Here is a 23,678-nt window from a genome sequence, read left to right as displayed (position 1 = left end):
TAGCTCAGCCAAGGACTCGTATTAGGACACATTAACCCGACCAAACCGCAGGGACATTATGGGTATACACCAAAATAGCTGCCTGAACTCCAGAGGCATTAGGCTGAATCAGGCTGGAATGCAGAGCTTGCTTCCATTTGGTGCCCATGCCAGTGAATAATAGCGGTTACACATGGCTCTAACCGGTTAACATGAGCGCATTAACATGGCGGTGCAAACTCCGGTGCAAATAGCTCAAAATTAATGCAGTACTGCAACGCTCAAAATTCTAATCATTTGAACTGTGACATACAGTTCCTGCCCTTTCTTAGCCCGTCCGATCGCATCATAGTTTTGTATGAAGCAGGCAGATTTCCTGTGCTGTACCACCAAGAAACCATAAACATTTAGAGAAGAATATTGTGTGGAGGCAGATAAGCAAGTGCAGCTAGGGCAACCAGTCCATGTAGCTACATATCTTACAGTTTGCTATTCCCGCGATCATCATATTATTGCTAACAGAGCCCAAGGCCGTTTCACGTGTGTGGCTAGCTGAGTTTTGTTGACATTTTGGGATAAATCCAGGATTTTTGGTCTCACAAAGCAAGTTCACAATTTAGCCTTATATAACCACAGAACACAGGTGGGCAATTCCAGTCCAGGAGGGCCAGTGTGTGTACGCAGGTTTTTGTTTCCACCAATTCCACCAAATGAGCTAATTGGCCATATATACCAACACTAGTTCACTCAGATTAGATCATAGTAAAGCCATATCATGCAGGAACACAAGAACAGTCTTTGACTGTCAATAATGCATTCATCAAGAAATGTAGCTAAAATGTCAGTTGATGTAAATGTTAGAACCAATTAAGTAATTAAGACCAGCAGTTGGCATGAAAACCAGAAACAGATATGGCCCTCAGTGCCCACCTCTGCCATAGACCGTAGACAACCTACTACTATCACCGCTTGTTACAGGTTACAGCAGGTTAGTTTTCCTGAACCAATAGCTTCCTGGATGGATGACGTCTAGGTCCTTATGCCGGATTTACACCAAAAGTGTCGCCAATATGCCTCGTTGGTACTGAAATAACAGCGTTAAAGTCTGTAAGGTGGGCACACCCTTCTGGTGTCAGTCATTTTTAGAATAAGAGGGGAGAGGGGACTTCAGTTTTCATTAGCTGTCTGTATCTAACACACAAGTGACAATTAAAAATAAAATAAATAAAATAAAAACAAAACTAAAAACACTAAATGAGACCTTGCAGATAGTAGCCTAAATACACAAGTAAGACAGCATGTAGCTAAATACAGCCAGCAAATGCTGCTATTAGATCTAGCACATTCAACTAGCTGTAACAGAAATCTCGACAACCACTGCAGATATAGCAAACAGTGCTATGAAAAGATGTTCCATAATGTAGGCTAATTACTGAACAGGATGTTGAACTAGCTGTAGGCTAACTAAACATCGAGTTAAGCAAGCAATCTGCTAAAAAGGCTATTAGCTATGGAGTTGGGAACTGGACTATATTTGCAAACTAGTGAGGACATATTTCAAAGCAAAGGCAGACTAGCTAGTTCACTAGCTAATAGCTAGCCTACATTTTAGTTGGTTAAGCTGGGTAAAACTGTTTTCAGCTTGTTTAGTTTGTTAGCTATGCAAGCTGTCACATAACTTGTTAAGCAAATTAGTTATGGAATATTTAGTAGCCAAAGCCTTGAGGCATTTTTTTTGAATGACAGGAGCTATGTAGGCTATGAAATACAGAAAAAGAACCAGATTTTTTTAGATCACTGAACAATTTCAGGAAATTCCAAAACTGAAGATTAGTTTCCTCTTCATTTTGAACAGAAAGGCTTGTTTGAGAAGACCCCCCCTTCTTCCATAGGATTGGTTTGCTCACTGGCAGGTCATGCCGATATGCCATTGATGTTCATTTTATATAAATAGCACAGTAGGCCTAGTAGCGATTCGTTGCTGCTGGCAAAACGAGCAGAATCGCGCCTTGTGGCCCTCTCCACTGGAATTGAATTGCTTCCGAAAATGTAACTCTGGCAGCAATGACACCATGCAATGTGGGTGCAGGGCGCACGCTGCTGCAATACGCATCTTATGTAGGACACTAGACCGGGACGCTTCGCTTGTGGGGGAATTCCAGCCTTACTGAGTACCATTAAACACAGTATTTGATTCCTGTCATGTGAAAGAGGCTTTATGGATTAGTATGTCAGAGGCATTATGGGTAAGCATGCACCTCACAACCAGAGTTGTGGTCAGTTCAATTTATTTATTTATTTTAAGATTTAATATTGTTCTATTTTTTCACTGGTCTAAGAAGTGTGTATGTGTGTGTGTGTGCGCGTGTGTGCGCGTGTGTGTGTGTGTGTGTATATGTGTGTATATGTGTGTGTGTGTGTGTATATATGTGTGTATATGTGCGCGTGTATATGTGTGTGTGTATGTGTGTGTGTGTGTGTGTGTGTGTGTGTATATATGTGTGTATATGTGTGTGCGTGTGTGTGTGTGTGTGTGTGTGTGTGTGTGTGTGTGTGTGTGTGCGTGTGTGTGTGTGTGTGTGTGCCAGCCCATAAGTCTGTCCAAGGTTTCTTCGCTCCGTCCGATCTTTAGCTCAGGAGCTCCAAGTACGTAACGGGGACCTTTCCTTTCTGGTTACGTCGCTCTCCAATCAGCCAATCAGGATCCATTCCTGGAACAGTGTAGACCGTAATGAGCTGGAATGCAAAAAAAACAACAAAAAGCGAGCACAAATAAACACACAGATCGGCCTCTTACAGACTACAGTAACAAAGGTAATGCACAAATATAAAACCTGACAGAAAAATAGATTTTAGACTGTAAGCCTGTTGCAGTGGAACAGAGCTGCAAAGCAGGGTAGTGATTAGGCTCTAAAGCGGTTATAGAAGTCACAATTGTATGCAATGTTCTGCAACAGTTCAGTGACGTAAGGGCCGTGTTCAAGATAATATAAACGTTGCAAGTGGATCTATAAACTGAAGTCATGCACGCATTACACCATCCAGCTGTTGCTACGGAGGTAACCTGGTAGTGTACGCCCAACTCCGACTCACCGCTTCCGTTTCCCACCCCATCACGCCCACCACCTTGAGAACTGTACTGTGAGCTCTTTAGGGCGAATGTGTAACTATGTGAGAGTCACAAACACTGTAAAGCATTTTTATTGGCTTTTACTTGCTGTGACTGTTACTGCTGACTCAGAATGACTTTGCATCCGAAGACGTGAAGACGTGAGAACATACAAGGTGAAGTACTGCATGTTCATTAGCACATATCAGGCTAATTTTAATAAATATCAGACACAGCTTGCCAGGTGATGTAGCACAAGCAGAGCTTCTCGGGGTGTTCATGTCCTGACTTGATGCAGCGCTGGAGTTTCCAGGTCCGGTGGCCCACCCGCATGAACCTGTTTTGCTTTCACCCTAATATTTCCAATGGATAAGGTTACTGGAAACAAATATTTAAGTTTTTGCATCATTGCGGAAAAAGGGTAGTCATCCACTACTGAGCTCCAGAATTCTTATAGCATATAAAATTTGTCATAAAATATGACAAACATGTTTGGGCGTGATTACCTGTTTTTCTTGCCATGCAACACTGCAATAATCAGCCCGAAACGCACTGTTCATTTATTTTCTTGTTTAATTTATATCGACATCATTGCAAATGAGGGCTACCTCAATGATTCTCAAGGCACTAAGAAGGTGACACACTACGTGTCAACATTTTTCTATTACAATATTTTTGCTCAATTAGACCCCAAATGTAAAACCGATCATGAAATAATAGAAGGGTATGAAATGAAATTACGGGAAGGCTTTGCCTTTGATTTCATAATTGTCTTTGATTTAATATTTTTTCTTGGCATCTCCAATGGCACCCAAATTGGGAATGGCCAAACTATGTACGAGTATGACCTCTTTAAGGGTAATTTTCTTAATTGATTCTTAATTGACAATGTGTGCTAACATAAAGATAATCACGTGATTAGAGATAACCTTTTATTATAATCCTTATTCCTATTAGACCACTTTCTGTATTAAGTGTTTAAAAGGGAGTCTTTCTTTGTCTCTCTCCCAGCAGGCAGACAGCCTTTCACCTTTTCCCTTTATTACTTCTGAAGGCGATCCTGGGAGGAGACTTGTTGGGTTAAGTGCATTCTGATCTGAATGGTGCTGCTATTGCTCCCCCTAGTGGCCAACGTTTCCCACACTCACCCTCCTGGTTCGCATAAACACTTTACGTTGGGACTAAGTGCCAAAGTTTGATTTTCAGTCAGGCAAATATTTTACATTATTGCCTACGAGGGGGCAAAAGTCGGGCCTAAGGTTGACTGCTGCAGCAATTACTACAGTTGCCGCCTTCTATGCAGAAAAATAATGTCCCTCAAAAGCTATTACTTAGTGTCAGTATGAGCAATCTTCCTGCAGGAAAGGAGGGTAGCTTCAACATCGTCGAAACGCTATGTAATATAACGGTCAAAACAGACTCATTCGATTGCGCCGAGGCGTGGCTGGAGTGGCCGGCAGCACCCAGGGGGACCCCCAGGACTTTTTGGGGGGGCTCGTACCTCGTCCGCCAGCAGAGAGAGCTCACTGGTGTCGGCCGCGTCGTAGTCGTAGAGCACCTTGGCCTTGCGCGTGCCCGAGGCAGGAGGCCGCACCTCTTCGATCTTCAGGGTGTCCGTCTCCACGGAGCCAGCGGAGAGCGGGGCAGGGCCCGTGGAGGTGGAGGGGCTGGAAACGACGGCCAACGTGGGGGGATTCACAGCGAAGGCATTGGGCAACCTGCAGAGCAAGAGACGGGGCGGTGCAGAGAGAAGGAAAGAGTGATGCATATATACAAACACATGCAACATCAGGGCGATATTGGCTCAAGCGGTAAGAGCAGTTGTCTGGCAGTAGGAGGGTTGCCGGTTCGATCCCCCGCCCGGGCTGTGTCGAAGTGTCCCAGAGCAAGATACCTAACCCCCAAATGCTCCTGACGAGCTGGTTGGTGCCTTGCATGGTAGCCAATCACCGTTGGTGCGTGAGTGTGTGTGTGAATGGGAAGCATAAATTGTACAGTGGATAAAGGCCAGACATTTACATAAATATGCTCACACAGAAACACATATTGCACACAAAACAAAAACACAAATACATAGACATACACTCAATGAGTAGTTTATTAGGTATTTTTTACACTACTAACACAAGAGCTGAGAGAGCTGTACTTACACATCTCTGTCAGAACTGAGAGCAGAGATTGAAGGAGAGAGGTAGAGAGTCAAAGATACAGTTATCATATCAGCTGATTGAAGAATATGGACACACAGGACAAAACAGGGTTGAGACGATCCCTAATTTTCCATTTAGGAACTCTTCGATTTTCTTCAATCCATCTAATGTACACTGCCATGGTGGAAATGTAAACCACCTCTGCTGCAAGTTTCAATTTAATCCCTAACTGAAATTTAAATCTGAGTTTAAAGTAGTGAAGCAACAGGATAACAATTAATTCACTGTGAAAACTAAGTATTAAAATGATGCCTTAACTTTAACCCTGATCATTTTTTTATCTAGATTTCAAGTTTGGTACAACTGGATTAATAGATAAACCTCTATTTAATCCAGGTTTAGGATTAATGCTTGTTGGTGCAACCTACATAAGATGATAAGCACTTTCTGTAGGTAGAGACCAAGGTTATGCAGACCATTAATACTTTTTGATTTTACATGCAATCAAGAATTACATTTCCATGCCCACTCTATACTGTACTGGCTGCAAACAAATCAAAGTACTTTCAAATCTGACTTCCAGTCTTCCAGCTCACCTGCTCAGCTCTTTCTGCAGCTCCAGCATGTGTTGGTGGCACATGGCATAGTATGCAGCCTGTGCCTCCACAAACTCATGCAGACAGCGCAGATGGTGCACCTGGCAGGACAGAAACATGGACATGACAGAGTAAAGGATTAGTACACTGCCGGAACACTCAAACTCAACTATCACCACATTCCGGAACACTATCAAACACAACTATCCCAACATTCCGGAACACTCTCAAAAGCAACTAACCCAACATTCCGGAACACTCTCAAACTCAACTATCCCAACAGTGTGATATACACTGTAGCTGCATACAGTAAACTATGCAAGCATGCACGTATTCAGGAGCAGGCAGGTTATGTGTTTATTCATGCTGTACGGTGGTGCAAAGGAATGGTGTCCACCAGGGGATATCACAGGCCCCACTAACAGGTATGGTAGCAGCTGTGATCCATTGTAATCACAGTGGCAGCAGCCAATTACCTAATTATTGGGTTTAATAAAAGGCCTGGTTGTCAGGCCTAGAGGAGGACTCTTTTTGCAGGCTGTGTTGTGTTTGTGAGTACGTGGGATTGTCTGATTCTTTTTGTGCCCATTTATTTTGTGGTTTTTGTTCATCTTTTTGTGGTGGTGTGGTTGCCTTTTCCTTAGTTTTTCGAAAGATCCGTGTCCAGTATATACCTCTGAACCTACCGATCGTCTTTCTGCATCTGTTCACTACATGACACAGAGGCCCTACGCAGCCCTGTCTCAGTGCGCATAGAGCATGTAGTTAGCATGTGCTGTACGCGTGCACGCGTGACTCACGTGTGTGCTGCTGATGCCCTCCAGCAGCAGGCGTGTGACCTCCGCCTGCCGGTCGAACTCCGTCTGCGCCACCCGCAGCTCCATCTCTGCCTGGGGTGGGGAGAGAGGGCGCAGGGAGCTCATCAGGGCAGGCCAGCGCTAACACCAGCCACAGGCAGGCGCTAAAGCCAGCCACAGGTAGGCGCTAACACCAGCCACAGGCAGGCGCTAACACCAGCCACAGGCAGGCGCTAACACCAGCCACAGGCAGGCGCTAACACCAGCCACAGGTAGGCGCTAACGCCAGCCACAGGTAGGCGCTAACACCAGCCACAGGTAGGCGCTAACACCAGCCACAGGTAGGCGCTAACGCCAGCCACAGGTAGGCGCTAACGCCAGCCACAGGTGGATGCTAACACCAGCCACAGGCAGGTGCTAACACCAGCCACAGGTAGGCGCTAACGCCAGCCACAGGTAGGCGCTAACAGCTGCCAAAGGTGGATGCTAACACCAGCCACAGGCAGGTGCTAACACCAGCCACAGGTAGGCGCTAACACCAGCCACAGGTAGGCGCTAACGCCAGCCACAGGCAGGTGCTAACACCAGCCACAGGAAGGCACTAGTTCACTGTGCTCAGGAAAGACCCCATGGCATTTACTACAACTTGTAGGACATTTTTGTGGCATCTTCCCATTGCTGCCCTGGTAATTCTCAATCAACCTGACACTTACTATAACCAAAGGCCATATTCAGGGCTGCCCAACCCTGCTCCTGGAGATCTACCGTCCTGCAGGTTTTCATTGTCCCTGCATTAGTCTAATCAACTGTACATCGCTCTGGATAAGAGCGTCTTGCCAAATGCCATTAATGTAATGTAAAAGCAGTCCTCGGGACCCACTTGCCAGAAGGTTTTTGTGGTAACCAGGAACTTACACACCTGATTTAATGACGGAACCAATCAAGCCACAAAAAAATGCCCTTGATGACTTAAATCAGGTGCGTGAGTTCCTGGTTACAACAAAATAACCTTTTGGCAAGTTAGGCCTTAGGACTGGAGAAATACTGCTTTAGAGAAGACCCACTTGAAGAGAAAAATTGAATTAGCTCTCCTGAATCGACAGGGGCAGTTGTACAGATGAGACAGGTTTCTGTATACTATATAATTGGGGGGGGAGAGGTGCATCTCATTTGCAGCTGAGCTCCTGTGTAAGCCTGGCAGTGTCAGGTTTGGCCTCCCCCAGTGCATGATGGGAATCACCTTAACACTTCTGCTGATCATCACTCTCATTAGCTGACGGTTCGGTACATGGTAAACAAACATATTAAACATCTGCCCCATTAAACTCAGAATACAGCTGCAAGCAGCAACTACGGGCTCCATGTCATATACAGGAATCCCCCCACAGTGGGATCTTCTGAGCAGTAATTCCTCCTTTATTTCCCGCTCTGCCTTCTGTCTGATTTAAAGGTCAATAATAGGTCATTTCGGACTTCTAACGGTCAAGAGAGGGATTGCAACAACAAACATCCTCAAGTCACAACACTGTTTATCCCTCCCCCTTCTCCGTGTACATGCTGACGTTGAAACCCCCCCCCCTTTTTTTTATTCATCATACTATTTCCCAGAATTCAACAACATACAGTCATCAACTTGACTGATGGACAGATCAAGTGCATATTCAGATGAGTCTCCAATGTCAAGATATTCAGAATTACTATACAAATAATAATTGCAATTATACACTCACTGACCACTTTATTAGGTAGACCTGTACACCAGCTTGTTAATACAAATATGTAATCATCCAATCATGTGGCTGCAACTCAGCTGTTTTTCAGAGCAAATGTCAGAATAGGGAAGAAATGTGTTCTAAGTGCCTGTGACCGTGGAATGATTGTTGGTGCCAGACAGGGTGGTTTGAGTATCTCCTGGGATTTTCACGTACAACAGTCTCTAGAGTTTGCACAGTGGTGCAAAAAACAGAAAACTGCAGCATCTCTGAACACACAATGAGTGTTTCAGCAGCAGAAGACCAATACATCTAAAAAATAAGTCTAATAAATACCTAATAAAGTGATCACTGAGTGCACATTTAAATATCTGGCTCTGGGCTACATCTAAACATCTATTTGTAAGTAGAGTGTACAATGAGGCTTTACTTTCCTGTTTAAAAACGTTTTAAAAAAGAGGAAAAAACTAAACCAACATGACAATAAAATTCTCCACTTTGCTGCTTGCATAAGCTGCCCACAGCTCAGAGCAGAGATGGGATTGGATGCCACACAGAGAGGGAGTGTCCTACTGGAAGCGGTTGCTGGGATACTCACTTTGTCGACCTCCTCACTCCACAGCTGTGAAAGCAGCATGCCAACAAGAGAGGGGGTGAGAGCAGCATTCTCAGACTACCAGTCGCACACTGATGACATCACAACGGGCAAGACATCAGCACACCTCTCCATTTCCTTCCTGACGGAATGTTGTCATTTTGGGGAGGGGGGACCGATTTCCAATTGCCCAATCATCACAGGACTGGATTCAATCAACATTGGCTCTTATCTAAGAGAAAGTGTCACGCTCTCTCCTCGCAGACACAGCTTGGCATCTGTGGCAATAATCAACAAACTCAAAAAGAGCGCAAATTTAGTCTGCATTTGTGAAAAGCACTTTCAAAATGAAGCGCATTTTGGGTTTGATTAAAAATCTGATGGAAGAGTTTTGACCCCCTCCCACAATCCTCAAGAGTTGGAGATGGGAGAGGCCAATCACCACAGCCAGCAGTTGTCACAGCAACATGCAGAGACTAGGATCTGTGAACACGCAGCCAACGGAGAACCGCGAGCAGAGTTCCCCCGAGCAGGAAGCACTGAAACGGATCCCCCCAAGCGAGCGCTCCATTCGGTCGCAGCTCCCCAACATTTAGAAAATCCACACCGCAGCAGTCAGCCTGCAGCAGACCCAACTGCCAACCATTTTAATTATTTGAGTCGATGATCCTGGTCCCGACCACACACCACCTTAAATGCCTGCTGGAGGACCAATATAGTGGCGATTTGCCAAAGACAGGACCCACAGCTGTACCGGCAGTGGGCCACTACAGGGCACTACATATTTGATAGTTGTCGTTATATTTGGGCCCAAACTGACATTAAGCCATATGCATCAAAAATAATACATGCATTTTAGACCCTCCATTTCATGGCCTATTTGACTCTGATCACCAAAAGTCCATTTTATACTTTTTGATATGCGTTTTACACCACCAGTGTACCAGCCAATTACATGCAAGCATTTTGCATGTAATGTTTCAGAAAAAAGTAAACAATTTCAGGGGAAAGTTTATAAGATTGAAAAGTTTATGGCTCTGCGCTGATGGGTGTCTGATCGTTGGAGCTTCAGCTGAAGAGGAAGAGGACAGAGGAAGAGCAGTGCCTGCGTATGAGAGGATGGCCAAACACAGGCAGGCCTGTAACCACACAGCTTCCATGATGGCTGAACACCAGGGCCAGCCTGGTTCCCTGCTGCCCGCCAGGCTAGCGCATGCCCGAGTTAGCCTCTCTTTCCCTTTGTGTTAAAAGCCTGCGTGCAATCGCATTTCTTTACTGTTCTAATACTCTCTCTGAAGCACGTTCCACACCCTGGGGTGTGAGGAAAACGGCTACCTTTTTTGTTCTGGACAAAATCCATTTCCCACATAAAGAAATGCAATCTGAATACTGTGAGTCAGAATACAGAGTGGACAACAGGTGACATTAAAGAGCTCAATGAAATCACTTCACTGAAAACTCCTCACTAAATGCTTTCAGGTTTCTGTACAGTAAGGTTATATATCACACTGTGACTGTCCTTCTCTGGAGATGCCCAACAGGCTGTAGCCTACTTTACTATCCGTTTGGACAACAGGATGACAGCAACACACACACACACACACACACACACACACACAGAAGCAGCAATGCAACAGCAGACACCACTCTGTCATTTCAACACAACCTGGCAGAGCACAGCACACCCAACGCAACACAGCACAGTACAGCACAGCCAAAGCATTTATTAGTAAAAGATCCTTTAGAAAATCCAGAAATCGGCCTTGTGTTATCTCTGCCCTGGCTAAACTCAGAAGGAGGGATGTTCCTAATTGTGAACTCTCCACAGCACCATTACGCAACTATGAGACAAAAATGGAATCTCAAATATGACAGTTCTTTGAAAAAACGGGCAAAGTATTACATATTACATTACCTACTTGATTCAGACCATGGATATACAAGTGAGCTCCATAATGTTTGGGACAAAGACATATTTTTAGATTAGTCCAATAGCCGATCAGCTATGGCATAATTTTTGATTTGTTATCTAAAATCCAGATACCCAATTTCAATTAAAGGGTAAATTTATACATTTTGGTTTTATCATGTAGAAATTACAGCATTTCATACATAGTCCCTCATTTCAAGGTATTGTGTGCCATTTAGCCACAGGTGAATGGATTGACTATAAATCTAACATTGTGGAATACAGTCAAATGTGCCAAACACATTATCCTGTTCCTTTTATCCTCAACCTCAAAGCTTTTCCCCCTTAACAGCTTCAGAACCTCAGCCGTGTGATCACAGTACTGTACATGAGAGCATAAATAAATAGGTTATCTTTGCAAGTGTCCGGTTCTGGGCAGCTCCGTTAATGTTTGGGAGAATTGATATGCAGTCTACCTGACCCACAGGGGGTGCTGTAGTTTAAAAGGTGGAGGGGTGAGGTTTGAGCTGTGGAACAGAGACTCTTGGGCAGGCTTACATGAAATATTTATAGGATGTGCACTGAATAATTCACCGTTGGATAAGCATGGTCTCTGGATCAGATATACTCAAATATAGCCCTATAGTACGGTTGGTCCTTCTGCCAATAGACCTATAATGTCACTGAATGGCCAGATGTTACTCTCCTGGTGCGTTTAATATCAGTTCTGAGAGGGGAGGACTGAAATCCAGCAGTACTGCTGGCCCCGAGGATTTGATTTGAGTACCCCTGGTCTCAACCTACACTTTGGGGTCACATCTTACAGGGGGGCTGTACGCTCACTATCCTATGCCCTTTCTTTTGGTTTGGTCCCCTGTGGATGAGTCTCCAATGTCAAAGTCAAAATTGCAGAGCTGTGTGTTCGAAATGCAGGAGGCAAAGTTCAAAATTACTCTTCGATTGCATATAGGGAGATTATTCAGCAGTCGATGCCAAAAACTATGCGCATGTGCTCGTGTATATCTGCTTGAATGATACTACAAGAGAGAGGGAGAGGGATAGGGATAGGGGGAAGAGAGACAGAGAGAGAGAGAGAGAGAGAGAGCTGTATACATACACTCATACAGAAACGCATATGCACACAAGTGTGTGACTCCTTACCGCAGATGCGCTGGCAGACAGAACATAATTTCGGGGTCTAGTCTCCTGAAAATCAGGTGCAGCCTACAGATAATGGGGTAGCAGAGGAAACAAACAGTCACACACCACTTCATGCAGGGTCATACAGCCTGAAAACGCAGTCAAACATCCTGAAAAAGCAGTCAAACAGCCTGAAAACGCAGTCATACAGCCTGAGAACACAGACATACAGCCTGAGAACACAGCCATACAATCTGAGAACAGTCATACAGCCTGAAAATAGTCATAACACTGATTCAAACAAATACAGTCACACACTGCTTCAATTATAGTAAATGGTAAATGGTTGGGATTTATATAGCGTCTTCATCCAAAGCGCTGTACAATTGATGCTTTCATTCACCCACACTCACACACCAACGGCAATTGTCTGCCATGCAAGGCACCAATCCTTGTATAGTCACACACCACTTCAAATACAGTCACACACTGCATCAACAGTCACACACTGCTTCAAATACAGTCACACACTGAATCAACAGTCACACACTGCATCAACAGTCACACACTGCTTCAAATACAGTCACACACTGAATCAACAGTCACACACTGCTTCAAATACAGTCACACACCACTTCAAATACAGTCACACACTGCGTCAACACAGTCATACACCACTTCAAATACAGTCACACACTGCATCAACAGTCACACACTTCAAATACAGTCACACACTGCTTCAAACACAGTCACACACCACTTCAAATACAGTCACACACTGCATCAACAGTCACACACTGCGTCAACACAGTCATACACCGCTTCCAGTTCTCTGCTCAAGCTCTGCTCAGGTCACCTGCTTTCCCTCACTTTGTAAGCCTAGATTCACATTTACAATGCAACAGTACATAAGTATTTGGACAGCGACACATTTTCTGTTGTTTTGGCTCTTGCATTGCATCGCATTGTCTGCGAGCCACAGACATCACCAGATGCTGGGTATCCTCTCTGTTGATGCTCTTCCAGGCCTGCACAGCAGCCCTCTTCAGCTCCTGCTTGTTTTTGGAGCTATTTGCCTTCAGCCTGGTCTTCAGCAAGTGAAATGTATGCTCAAGTGGATTTAACTGATTGACTTGACCACTCATTTTACATTCTACAAAGATTCCACTTTTTAAAAATGCTTCTGTACACTTCTGCACAGTCTACACTTTAACATCATATAACTCAGTTCATATCCAACTCAAGGTGCAGGAGTACAGAACCAAAAGGACAGAAATTGTACCACTTACCAAATCCTTATGGATCGCACTGTATAATATTCCTGTGAATTTAGATTTGCTTTTATCATTTTTCCAATCTTACTTTTACAGTGGTACTGACACATCCAGTCAGGGCTGGAATTACCCCACAGTTTGGGGATCCCCTCAGCAAAATATTGGCCTTCCAATCAAATGATTCATTTGGAAAACAGAAGATTTTCACTTCAGGTTTGTAGGGAAAAAAAAGTATGGAGGGTGGGGTTTCAATCTATGGGGAAATACAGATAATAATTTCTTCAAAGGAAGAAAAAGGTGTAGAATAGATTAAAGAAGAGGGAAAAACAGAAAGAAAAAGGAGGAGAATAGACTGAAGAGGGATCACAGCAAGGCTAGGCACACACTGATACTCACATCCCCTTCACACTGCACAAGGGACAACAAGGAGACATGTTAGTACACAGCCAGCAGGGGGTGACATTTTACACTGGCAGCGTGTGACGTAGAGCAAAACTTATCAATTGTCTCCAATAATCATTTGACCATCCCAGGCCAATAAAGGACCTTACTTGGGTCCTCCATTTTGTGAACAAAAAAAGTAGTGAACCTAAGACCATTTTTAATCTGGAATATTTATCCACTTCAGTCAAAAAAACAACCTCCCATTATCGGAGGGAGGAGGATGGGGGAAGTGAGATAACTTTATGCCAAAACTAAAGGAAACATCACGATAATGCCACCAATAACAACACAAAGGAGAGGCACAGAAAACATTGTCATAGGGGCATGCGGAAGCACAGAGGAAGAGGAGGGGAGAGAGGAAGAGGAGGGCAGAGAAGAGGCTCACCGAGGCTTTGGCCTCTGCCACCTTGGCTTTCTTCAGACGCGCCTTGCAGATGTCCAGATCCAGCCGCCGGTTTTCCAGGAGCCGCCTCTCTTTCTGCGCAAGGCCACACAAACACGGTTTCCTCAGGACATCCTGGAGCTGGGAGCCCAGGCAGCCGGGCCCCTGAACCCCCCACACTCACCGAGATGGTCCTCCAGTCCCCCTCCAGGAAGTTGCGCAGCGGCGTCAGGAAGCTGATGGCAGAGCTCTGGATGAACTCCCGCTCCGTCCCGCCCAGCTTCCTCTCGCTGTCCCCGACCTTAATCAGGGTACTCCCTGTAACACGCACACACACGCAGATGCATACGCACGCACACAGACACACACACACGCACACACAGACGCATACGCACGCACGCACACAGACACACACACACACACACGCACACGCACACACACACACACACGCAGACGCATACGCACACAGACACACACACACGCAGACACACACACACGCACAAACAGACGCATACGCACGCACGCACACAGACACACACACACGCACACACACACACACGCAGACGCATACGCACACAGACACACACACACGCAGACACACACACACGCAGACGCATACGCACGCACACACACACACACAGACGCATACGCACGCACACACACACACACGCAGACGCATACGCACACAGACACACACATTCACACACATACACACACATACACACACACACAGAGACTTTATTTATTGGGAGCAAAGTGAGGAAGGTGATGAAATTGACTGGCTGACTGTTGGGAATTTCTATCTAGCTAAGTTTTCCTCCACTGCTGCAGGCACAAGCCCAGCAGCACAACAGAGAGGGCCAGCCGCGGTGCTCACCGTAAGCCGTTCCGGGGCCGAAGTCCTTGGCCGCGTCCAGCATGTACTGACCCAGGAGCTCTCCATTGGTGGCTCGGCAGGGAACCTTCCGGTCCAGCTTCTCATAGAAGAACTCCTCGATCCGGGCACCTGGACAGACGTGGTGGAGAAGGGAGCCATCTTAGATACCACCCCAGGGCACATAGGGCAGATTAGTAACATAAAACAGCGCAGTGATGTCATAACAGCTGGAGAAGGGTGGGAGGTGGAGTTGTAGCGCAGATGTAGATGACAGAGAGAGGTGGCCAGATTTGGGTGGATAAACCTCCCACTCTGAGGAGCTTGAACACTCGGGAGAGGAGGAGGAAGAGGAGGAGGGAGGAAGAATGCAGAAACTGCTTCACACAGAGAGGAGAGGACAGCAACTCTGTGACCTGGCTTGGGCAGCAGGTCACAGGGAGGAAAGCATGTCCGTCTTCAACTACAGGGGCGGCCTGTAGCGTAGTGGTTAAGGTAAATGACTGGGACACCCAAGGTGCTTCTAATCCCAGTGTAGCCACAATAAGATCCGCACCGCCGTTGGGCCCTTGAGCAAGGCCCTTAACCCTGCATTGCTCCAGGGGAGGATTGTCTCCTGCTCAGTCTAATCAACTGTACGTCACTCTGGATAAGAGCATCTGCCAAATGCCAATAATGTAATGTAATGTAATTTCAGTTACAGACACACTGCCGACCAGTTTATAAAGCATCACTGCGCAGGAGGGAGGGCTGATCTAGGATCAGTTTCAGACAAACCTGATCCAAGATCAGCACTCCTTTTTTAAAATGGTTTATGAATACGGGCCCAGAACAAGCAGGGCCGTGCATGCTGGGGGCGGGGTTATCCGTGCGGGTCTGTGTCAGTCACCCGTCTCCATGGAGACCTGGGTTCACGGAGAGGGCAGATCCACCCATGTTACAAACACACATAGCATTCTGCCTTCCCCCTCTTACAAAACTCAATTTGATTGTGAGACGTTAAAGGTTGACTGCTTTTATATCGATTCACACACACACTGTGGCTGAAGACATACCGTTTGTTTTATGTGACTTTCAAACATGGGCAGTGGAGTTTAGAGTATCTGAGCCTCTGCTTTCGCAGAAGGGACTGCATGATTTCTGCATTGAGCCGATTTAGCTCTCAAAAGCCTCCGTTGAACATTTTATAAACGTGGTACGCATACCCACACACACACACACACACAGACATACACACACACACATTTTTACAGCGTTTTACAACTTTTCATTAAAGTATGTAGACTGCCTGATAGCAGTCACTTAAAGATATTATGCTTTTGAAAACAGCGGCCGGTTCATTTATCTGGAAAGGACGATGTATAATATACAGCATGCATATGCTCTGTGTGAAACTGTGACGTGCTGCAGGTGTTGGTGTCCTGTAGACACCAGCAGTGACTTTGTGTCAGACTCCGCGGGCTCCAGTCCAGGGCCTGATGCAGAGACGAGTGAGGAGTCAGGACGGCAGGGATCAGCCACACTACAGGGCCTGATGCAGAGACGAGTGAGGAGTCAGGATGGCAGGGATCAGCCACACTACAGGGCCTGATGCAGAGACGAGTGAGGAGTCAGGACGGCAGGGATCAGCCACACAACAGGGCCTGATGCAGAGACGAGTGAGGAGTCAGGATGGCAGGGATCAGCCACACTACAGGGCCTGATGCAGAGACGAGTGAGGAGTCAGGACGGCAGGGATCAGCCACACTACAGGGCCTGATGCAGAGACGAGTGAGGAGTCAGGACGGCAGGGATCAGCCACACTACAGGGCCTGATGCAGAGACGAGTGAGGAGTCAGGACGGCAGGGATCAGCCACACAACAGGGCCTGATGCAGAGACGAGTGAGGAGTCAGGATGGCAGGGATCAGCCACACTACAGGGCCTGATGCAGAGACGAGTGAGGAGTCAGGACGGCAGGGATCAGCCACACTACAGGGCCTGATGCAGAGACGAGTGAGGAGTCAGGACGGCAGGGATCAGCCACACTACAGGGCCTGATGCAGAGATGAGTGAGGAGTCAGGATGGCAGGGATCAGCCACACTACAGGGCCTGATGCAGAGACGAGTGAGGAGTCAGGACGGCAGGGATCAGCCACACTACAGGGCCTGATGCAGAGACGAGTGAGGAGTCAGGACGGCAGGGATCAGCCACACCACAGGGCCTCAAAGGGGACAACATTACACCCTGGCATCGTCTGGGGCTCTCTGAGTTCGCCGAAGATAGGGACACCCCCCGTGAATGAACCCTGAAGCAACAATGGCGGCAGAATCCTTTTTGCATTCGCATTCAGCATGAGCGTCGGTGCGCAGGGTAAGGTTCTCAATAGACAGGTAGTTTGGAGTCCTAAAACCCAGAAGAGAGTTAGCATGTTTGAGCCATGGGTTCCCTCTGGGTTCCCTAGCTCCCCATGCTTCTTTTCCCCAAAATGATTTAGATTGAGTGGTGGCTGACCAAATATGACCATTATTGCAGCAACGTGTTAGCAACTTGCATTTTTAAAGTGCATATACAACACAGAAATACACGGTTGAGATATTTACAGGTGAAGTTTCACAAAACGTGAAACTATCTTAAGCATATGTTAACCAGTCAGCAGAAATTTAAATCCCTATGGGCGAAGAAGCATGGGAAATCTACCGAGGGAAACCATGGTGGAGGAAACTGTTGGCTTGGCCTACAAAAAGAGTTAATCGCAGTAACGCTGGATGAAGATGGAGGCCAGGAGCCCCTGGATGATGATGATGTCACAGCACAGCAGGGGGCAGCAAAGCGCTAAATGACTGCAATAGCTGGCCTGGGTGATGATACAGTGGGCAATGTTTGGGTGGGGGCATGTTTTTCCCCACAATGTGTGTCTCACACTTTGATAATCCACAACTGCCACCGCAGGTTATCAAGAGCTAGGAGCCTACAGCAGGACATGGGTTAACCAGTATCTGGCAGTCTGAGAACTGATAAACGATGGGCCAGTTTCACCGACAGATTAAGCCTAGTTCCTCCCTCCCTCCATCTGTCTCTCCGTTTGACCTGAGGGAGGCGTAATTAACAATGTTCACTACACCTCTCCCTGTTCCAGACACCGCCCCGAGAGAAACACCATCCCGCCTCCCCATCACTGACTTCTAAACACATTTTATTCATTATTTTTTTACTTTCTTATCTCCCCTATAAATCAGTAAATCCCAGGCCTAACTAAGAGCCCAGCCTACGAGCAGTCTCCTAGCTCTGTCCGTGATGGCACAGACTGGGGAACCTGCCCTTTAAATGTTCTGCTGCCACTGTGGACGATTTCACTCCGCTGTCCACCCGCTGAGCCGCGCAGTTTCCGTGCTGGAGGACTGGGCGGCTGGAGCTGGCACACCACAGGCACCTGATCAATAAGAGGATCAGTTACCATGCCGACTGAAACTCACCTTGGGGGCCCTGCCCCTCTGCGAATGACACTAATGGATAATTAATGAGACCCCCTCTCAGTCCTAATATGGCTGCTGTGTAACGCATCACTGGTCTGAGAGCTGTAATGCTGATCCAGAATCAGTTTGGCATTTTAGCTCAGAATGGGTAAGGTTTGGGTATGGACAAGGGAAACCTGGGCTCAGATCAGGACTCAGTCCTAAATATAACCCTCCCCCCCCACCCCACCACACAGCTTTGGTTTTTGCCCTGTGATGCGAAATAGCCATTCCAGTTTAACACCATGTTCCTAAAAGCATATCTGCACAAGTCGGAGCCTGGTCGGGGTGACACCAAGACTAGTACGTACCTGTGTGATCAACTGTAGCGTGGAGGGGTCAGAGGTCAAAGGTTAGAGTCCCCTCACATTTTCAGACATAAAAACAATGTACTGCAATTTATCTCATTAAGAATATTATCATCAGTATTAGTTTTTTTAGAGTAAAGTCTATTCAAGCCCGTTAAAACTATGGAGGATAGTTCCACTAGATTAATCCGGAGGACTTATTCATTTATTAATACATGAATTCATTCATTTAACACATTTGGAGAGGTGAGGCCCCAAGGGGTAAATCAATATGGGTGTGGGCTTTTATTCGCATTGGGCAAAGCCTCTAGAGGAAGGGTCGGGGTCCAGGGGAGTGGGGCCTTACATGTATGGAGCTCTTACAGCCTGCAGAAGGCAGGTTTTTGGGGGCCACTGGCTCTAGGAGAGGTGGGGTCTGGGCTTTGGGAGCGGGGCCTTACTCGGGTTGGGTTGCAGCAGGACCTCGGTCTGCCGGAAGATCTTCTCGGTCCAGTTCTTGGTGCAGTCGGCGCGGGCCAGCAGGTTCTCCAGGTGCACGTCCAGCTCAGTCTTCTCCGCCTGGCCCAGCTTCTCCTCGGTGAACTTCCAGAATCGGAGAAAAGGACAAAGTGCTTTAACCACGAGGCGGGAACGACAACTCTAACTCTACATTACATCACATTACATTACATTACAAGTCATTTGGCTGATGCTTTTATCCAAAGCGACTTACAGTTGATTAGACTAAGCAGGAGACAATCCTGCCCTGGAGCCTTGCTCAAGCCTTGTTCAAGGGGGATCGGACCACCGACCTTGCGGGTCCCAATCATTGTACCTTAACCACTACGCTACAGGCCGCCCAAACCAGACCTGGGTCAAAGAAGAATGTGAAATGCTTTTTAACTTGCGTATGCAGGAGGTTCAACAGGATCAAGACAAACACAGAGAGGAATGGCTATAAAGTCCCACTCGTCGTACTGCAGGGCAGATACAAACATGACAGTTACTGTGGCACAGCAGGGGTGGGGGCGGGCGGGTGGGTCATGGCACTGATGAAGCTACAAGCACTGGACACACTCGTTCTGCTGGAGGTCTCCAGGGTGTGGTCCATGAAACCCCACACCATGTGGCCCCGGGTTTGATAAGAAGACCACCCTTCCCACCAATACTCCTAGGAAGAGCACTGCCATTGTAAGAATGGATTCATTATTCTCGTTTTACAAAAAAAAAATTATGTTAACTGTGTACGTAAGTCACCGTGGACAACAATGTATAAAAATCCACTAAATGTAATGTAGTGTCACAAAATGGAAGCACCAAGGAAGGTCACGTGCCGGGCTACCATACAAGTTGTACTGGCTACATCGGGTATGTGCCATGGTCGTGGGAATGTGTTCAGTTTGGATAGATTTCAGAAGGTGGGGGGTAAAGGTTAAAAGTACGAAGGAGCTAGATTAGTGTCCTCATTATGAATCAACCAATGTGCTTGTACAGCCATGAGGCCATGAGGCTGTCACACAGTGCTTCACAACTGACATTTTACTGGGAATAGTTGAAAAAAAAAGCCCAGCAGAACCGATTTGGGAAAAGTCCGAAAACAATCCCCTGACAATTCCCTTCCGTCGTGCTGTGCATGTTTGTCATGGCAGCAGTGTGTTAGTGGTTTTGTATTCACCGTGTGCTGCGTCATAGAGTCGTGCTCATTCAAACTGCCATTTATAGTGTTGATTGGGCTTTTCCCCCAACATGGCAATGGATCTGCACTCTCTTTCACTCCAGGTTCTATTTTATTCTACCATTTTAAAATGGCTTCCATTATATCCAGAGACTTTGTTCACTCTAAAAACTTTCGAAATCAAAATCTCCAGGAAAGACCAAACTTAAATAGGGGAGCATACATAAATCTGCACATCTCAAATTCAACTCCACTGCTGCCTAATGAACTGTGGCATGACATGACTCCCTGCACCTGACTGCAGCACAGATTCTGCAGTCACGCCAGATGTATAGCTCTGAATCATTAACATTGAACATATTATCTCCCTTCTGTTGATGCCTAAATTGATGAGTCTTAGGAATATCCATTAAGGGGCACAGCCATGGAAATTTTATACTGTAATATAGCACTGGAAACTGCAGCCACGATGCTCCAGTCATTAGGAAGAAGATAGGACGGAAAGAAACACTGCAGCTTATCATCCGGTTGGGATATAGAACCTGTGGCTGGAGTCAGCAATGCCACGAGACTATGACATCACTTCCCCCGGGTGTCAGCGCTGTCAGATGAGCAGGGCAGTGAGAGATGGTTCAGTACGCTCACTGTGTAAAAGCCCTGAAACGAACGGTACGAAGGCAGAGCATCCATTACCACATCAGTCCGAGAGAAAGAATAAGAGTTGGGGGGGGGGGTACGTGCACAAACATTTAGCATTAAGCCTGTCGTACTGTGTCCCAATATGACAGGTGCACTGTAATTGTGGAAAATAAACGCGGCGAAAGAAGTTAACCATCTCTTACGTTTGACAGTGTTTCCCAAGCAAAACAATTAAACAAGAGAGAGGGTTGACAAGGACACAAATGTGTGATGCTCACAGAAGAGAATGCGGGTCTCTTATCTTGTATGCAACAGCTTGACCTGTACCAAATGTATGCAATTAGGAATGTGTGGAGAAGGAAAGGAACAGCGCATGATTCAGAACATGGCGAACGTTATGTTATGGCTTGGGCGTGTATGGCTGTCACTCTTTGTTGTGCTGCTGACGGCAGTACATCATTATGATTTTAAAACGTACAGAAATATCTGCTCCTAGCCAACCAAGTGTCTCAAAACTTGCTGGACAGTGCAGCAGGACAATGCCCCCGAACACAGGGTTGAAGCACCCAAGGAAGGTTTGTTTAAGGGGATTTTTTTTTTTCAGGGCCAATAAGTCTTCTTGACTGGCCAAGTCAATCACACAGATCTGAATCCGATTGAGCATGCGTGTCACTTGCTGAAGAAAAGACAAAAATCCCCTTAAACAAACCGGAACTGAAGATTGCTGCAGTAGCCCACATACCTGGCAAAGCATCACTAGGAACGATAAGCAGCATCTGTTGATGTCAGTGGGCCGCAGACTTCAGGCAGTGATCACGAAAAGGATTTACAATCAAGTACTATGACAACTTTATTCAAGATGTTGTGTGATATGTCTAACGCCGTATTTTTTGGTATCATGTGAATAAGTGTATTTTACTGAAGTGAATTGACTTGTTTTTCATTGCTGCAAAGGTAAACTCTAAATTAAAACTGTTGCAATAAAGGTAAAGTTGGATCGTATGAAACCGATTCAAAAGTGCAACGTTCTCTCGCATAATACAGCTTTCGAGTGAGTTGGTACACTTGCTCTGGTGACTACTTGGTTCTGGCCAGTTTCACACCGTGCTATTAATAATACAATTGCAAGTGCGCCTACGATTAGAGCAATGCAGGCTTTAATTCAATTCAATTTCATTTGTATGTCATAGAAAAGTGCAGTAGACACAAGCGATTAAATTATGCTGGATGTAGTCATTAACACACCGGAGCGGCTATTTAAGACTGCGTATCTTGGTGACAGTTATCAAGTCACACGCGTCCTTTGGGTGCCGTCGAGAGCAGCCATATATAATAGATAGAGCCAGCCTTTAGCCTATTGGCTTATATTGTCGTCTTATTCTAACAAATACGACCTGAATATAATTAAAGATACATCCAATAACCACGGAAAAACAGATGGGAGTATGAAAACCTAGCGTTTAAATATGTCAAGCTGGAAAATTTATTCGCGCAGAGATGCAGGAGTAAAATGAAATGAATTTAGCCTATTGCCAACAACAATTTTGAGCCATCGCTTGGCTACGCTGTGCCATTTAAATAATTCAATGAGCCGACGTTTGCGATGGTGGTCATAATGCTGCAAGCGGAGCAGCGGGGGAAGGAAACGACTAGCTATCGGAATTATATCACGAACATAGCTACCTGGACCGCGCGTGTGAAGAAGACTCCAGCATCCGATGCTAGTTTTTTGACATTGAAGTCCATGGTGTCAGAGAATCTGCCCGCAGCGTCCGCACCACATCAGCTTGCTTGCGCGTCTCGGTTTTCCCACAGCAATCAGCGATGGAGTGAGCAGAGCGGCGCTAATCAGCTTCATCCGTGGAGTCGACAATCGGCTGTTCGGCCTGGTTTTAAAGGAGCACCCTTGAAGCAAAGGTTTTCGCTGACGCCTTATAATGAATCAGCACCTGATCCCATCCACACACATTGGCATTTCAGGTAAATAGATTAGGTCTACTTACAAAGTTGAAATCGTACTTATCTCATTAATAAATATTTTAAAACCCTATATTTTACAATTCCCACAATCTTAAGTGTAAATAAAATTATAATGGTTTCATCCAATACAGTTCAGTTTTTCTAGTTATTTCAAATGACTTGGAAAATACTGAGGAGACAATTGTGCTCGTATATATTATATATATATATATATATATATATATATATATATATATATATATATATATATATATATAATGCCCTCTAGATAAAAAAAAGAAATAATAATTTAAGTGTTAAATTGGATTTCTGTTGAAACTTGCTTCTTACGTGAAACGTATTTAAGCAGTGTGCTTACTATTGTGTTACTGATTTCACCCGATTAATCAGAAGCAGCGAAGAAGCCAACTGATCACCCAATATGGATGTAAACACCCTTTAACCTCATATGTATTGTTCCATTTCAAATCCAATGTTCTGGAGTACAGAGCCAAAACAACAACAACAAATGTGTCACTGTCCAAATACATAGAGACTGCACTGTACATGGTTCCTCTTTCAGTCTTTTTCAGAGGTAGCCCCACTATGCTGGACAGATATGAGAACCCTTTGGCCCAAAATGTCCAAAGCCACTAAATCAGG

General features: G+C 45.8%; 1 protein-coding gene across 7 annotated transcripts; it reads right to left on the bottom strand.

Moving 5' to 3' along the window:
* Nucleotides 1-2,250: 2,250 nt before the first annotated feature.
* Nucleotides 2,251-22,947, bottom strand: LOC133142563 (endophilin-B2-like). 7 transcript variants are annotated; one of them, XM_061263838.1, is made up of 12 exons: nt 22,740-22,947; nt 19,204-19,345; nt 14,965-15,093; nt 14,272-14,405; nt 14,091-14,183; nt 12,009-12,071; nt 8,942-8,965; nt 6,635-6,724; nt 5,835-5,935; nt 5,239-5,253; nt 4,590-4,806; nt 2,251-2,715 (listed from the first exon to the last, which is right to left on the bottom strand). In XM_061263838.1, exons 1-12 carry the CDS (start codon nt 22,800-22,802, stop codon nt 2,608-2,610), a joined length of 1,179 nt encoding a protein of 392 aa, XP_061119822.1. In that variant the 5' UTR covers nt 22,803-22,947; the 3' UTR covers nt 2,251-2,607. The 7 variants fall into 7 exon arrangements, with proteins under 7 accessions (XP_061119822.1, XP_061119827.1, XP_061119823.1 ...); XM_061263843.1 differs by having other exon boundaries at nt 2,251-2,690; XM_061263839.1 differs by lacking the exon at nt 5,239-5,253.
* Nucleotides 22,948-23,678: the final 731 nt, after the last annotated feature.

This window comes from Conger conger, chromosome 12, assembly GCF_963514075.1.
Source record: "Conger conger chromosome 12, fConCon1.1, whole genome shotgun sequence".
NCBI classification, from domain to species: Eukaryota; Metazoa; Chordata; class Actinopteri; order Anguilliformes; family Congridae; genus Conger; species Conger conger.
Note: the sequence above shows the minus strand (reverse complement) of the source record. Positions and strands in the feature narration are given on the sequence as shown.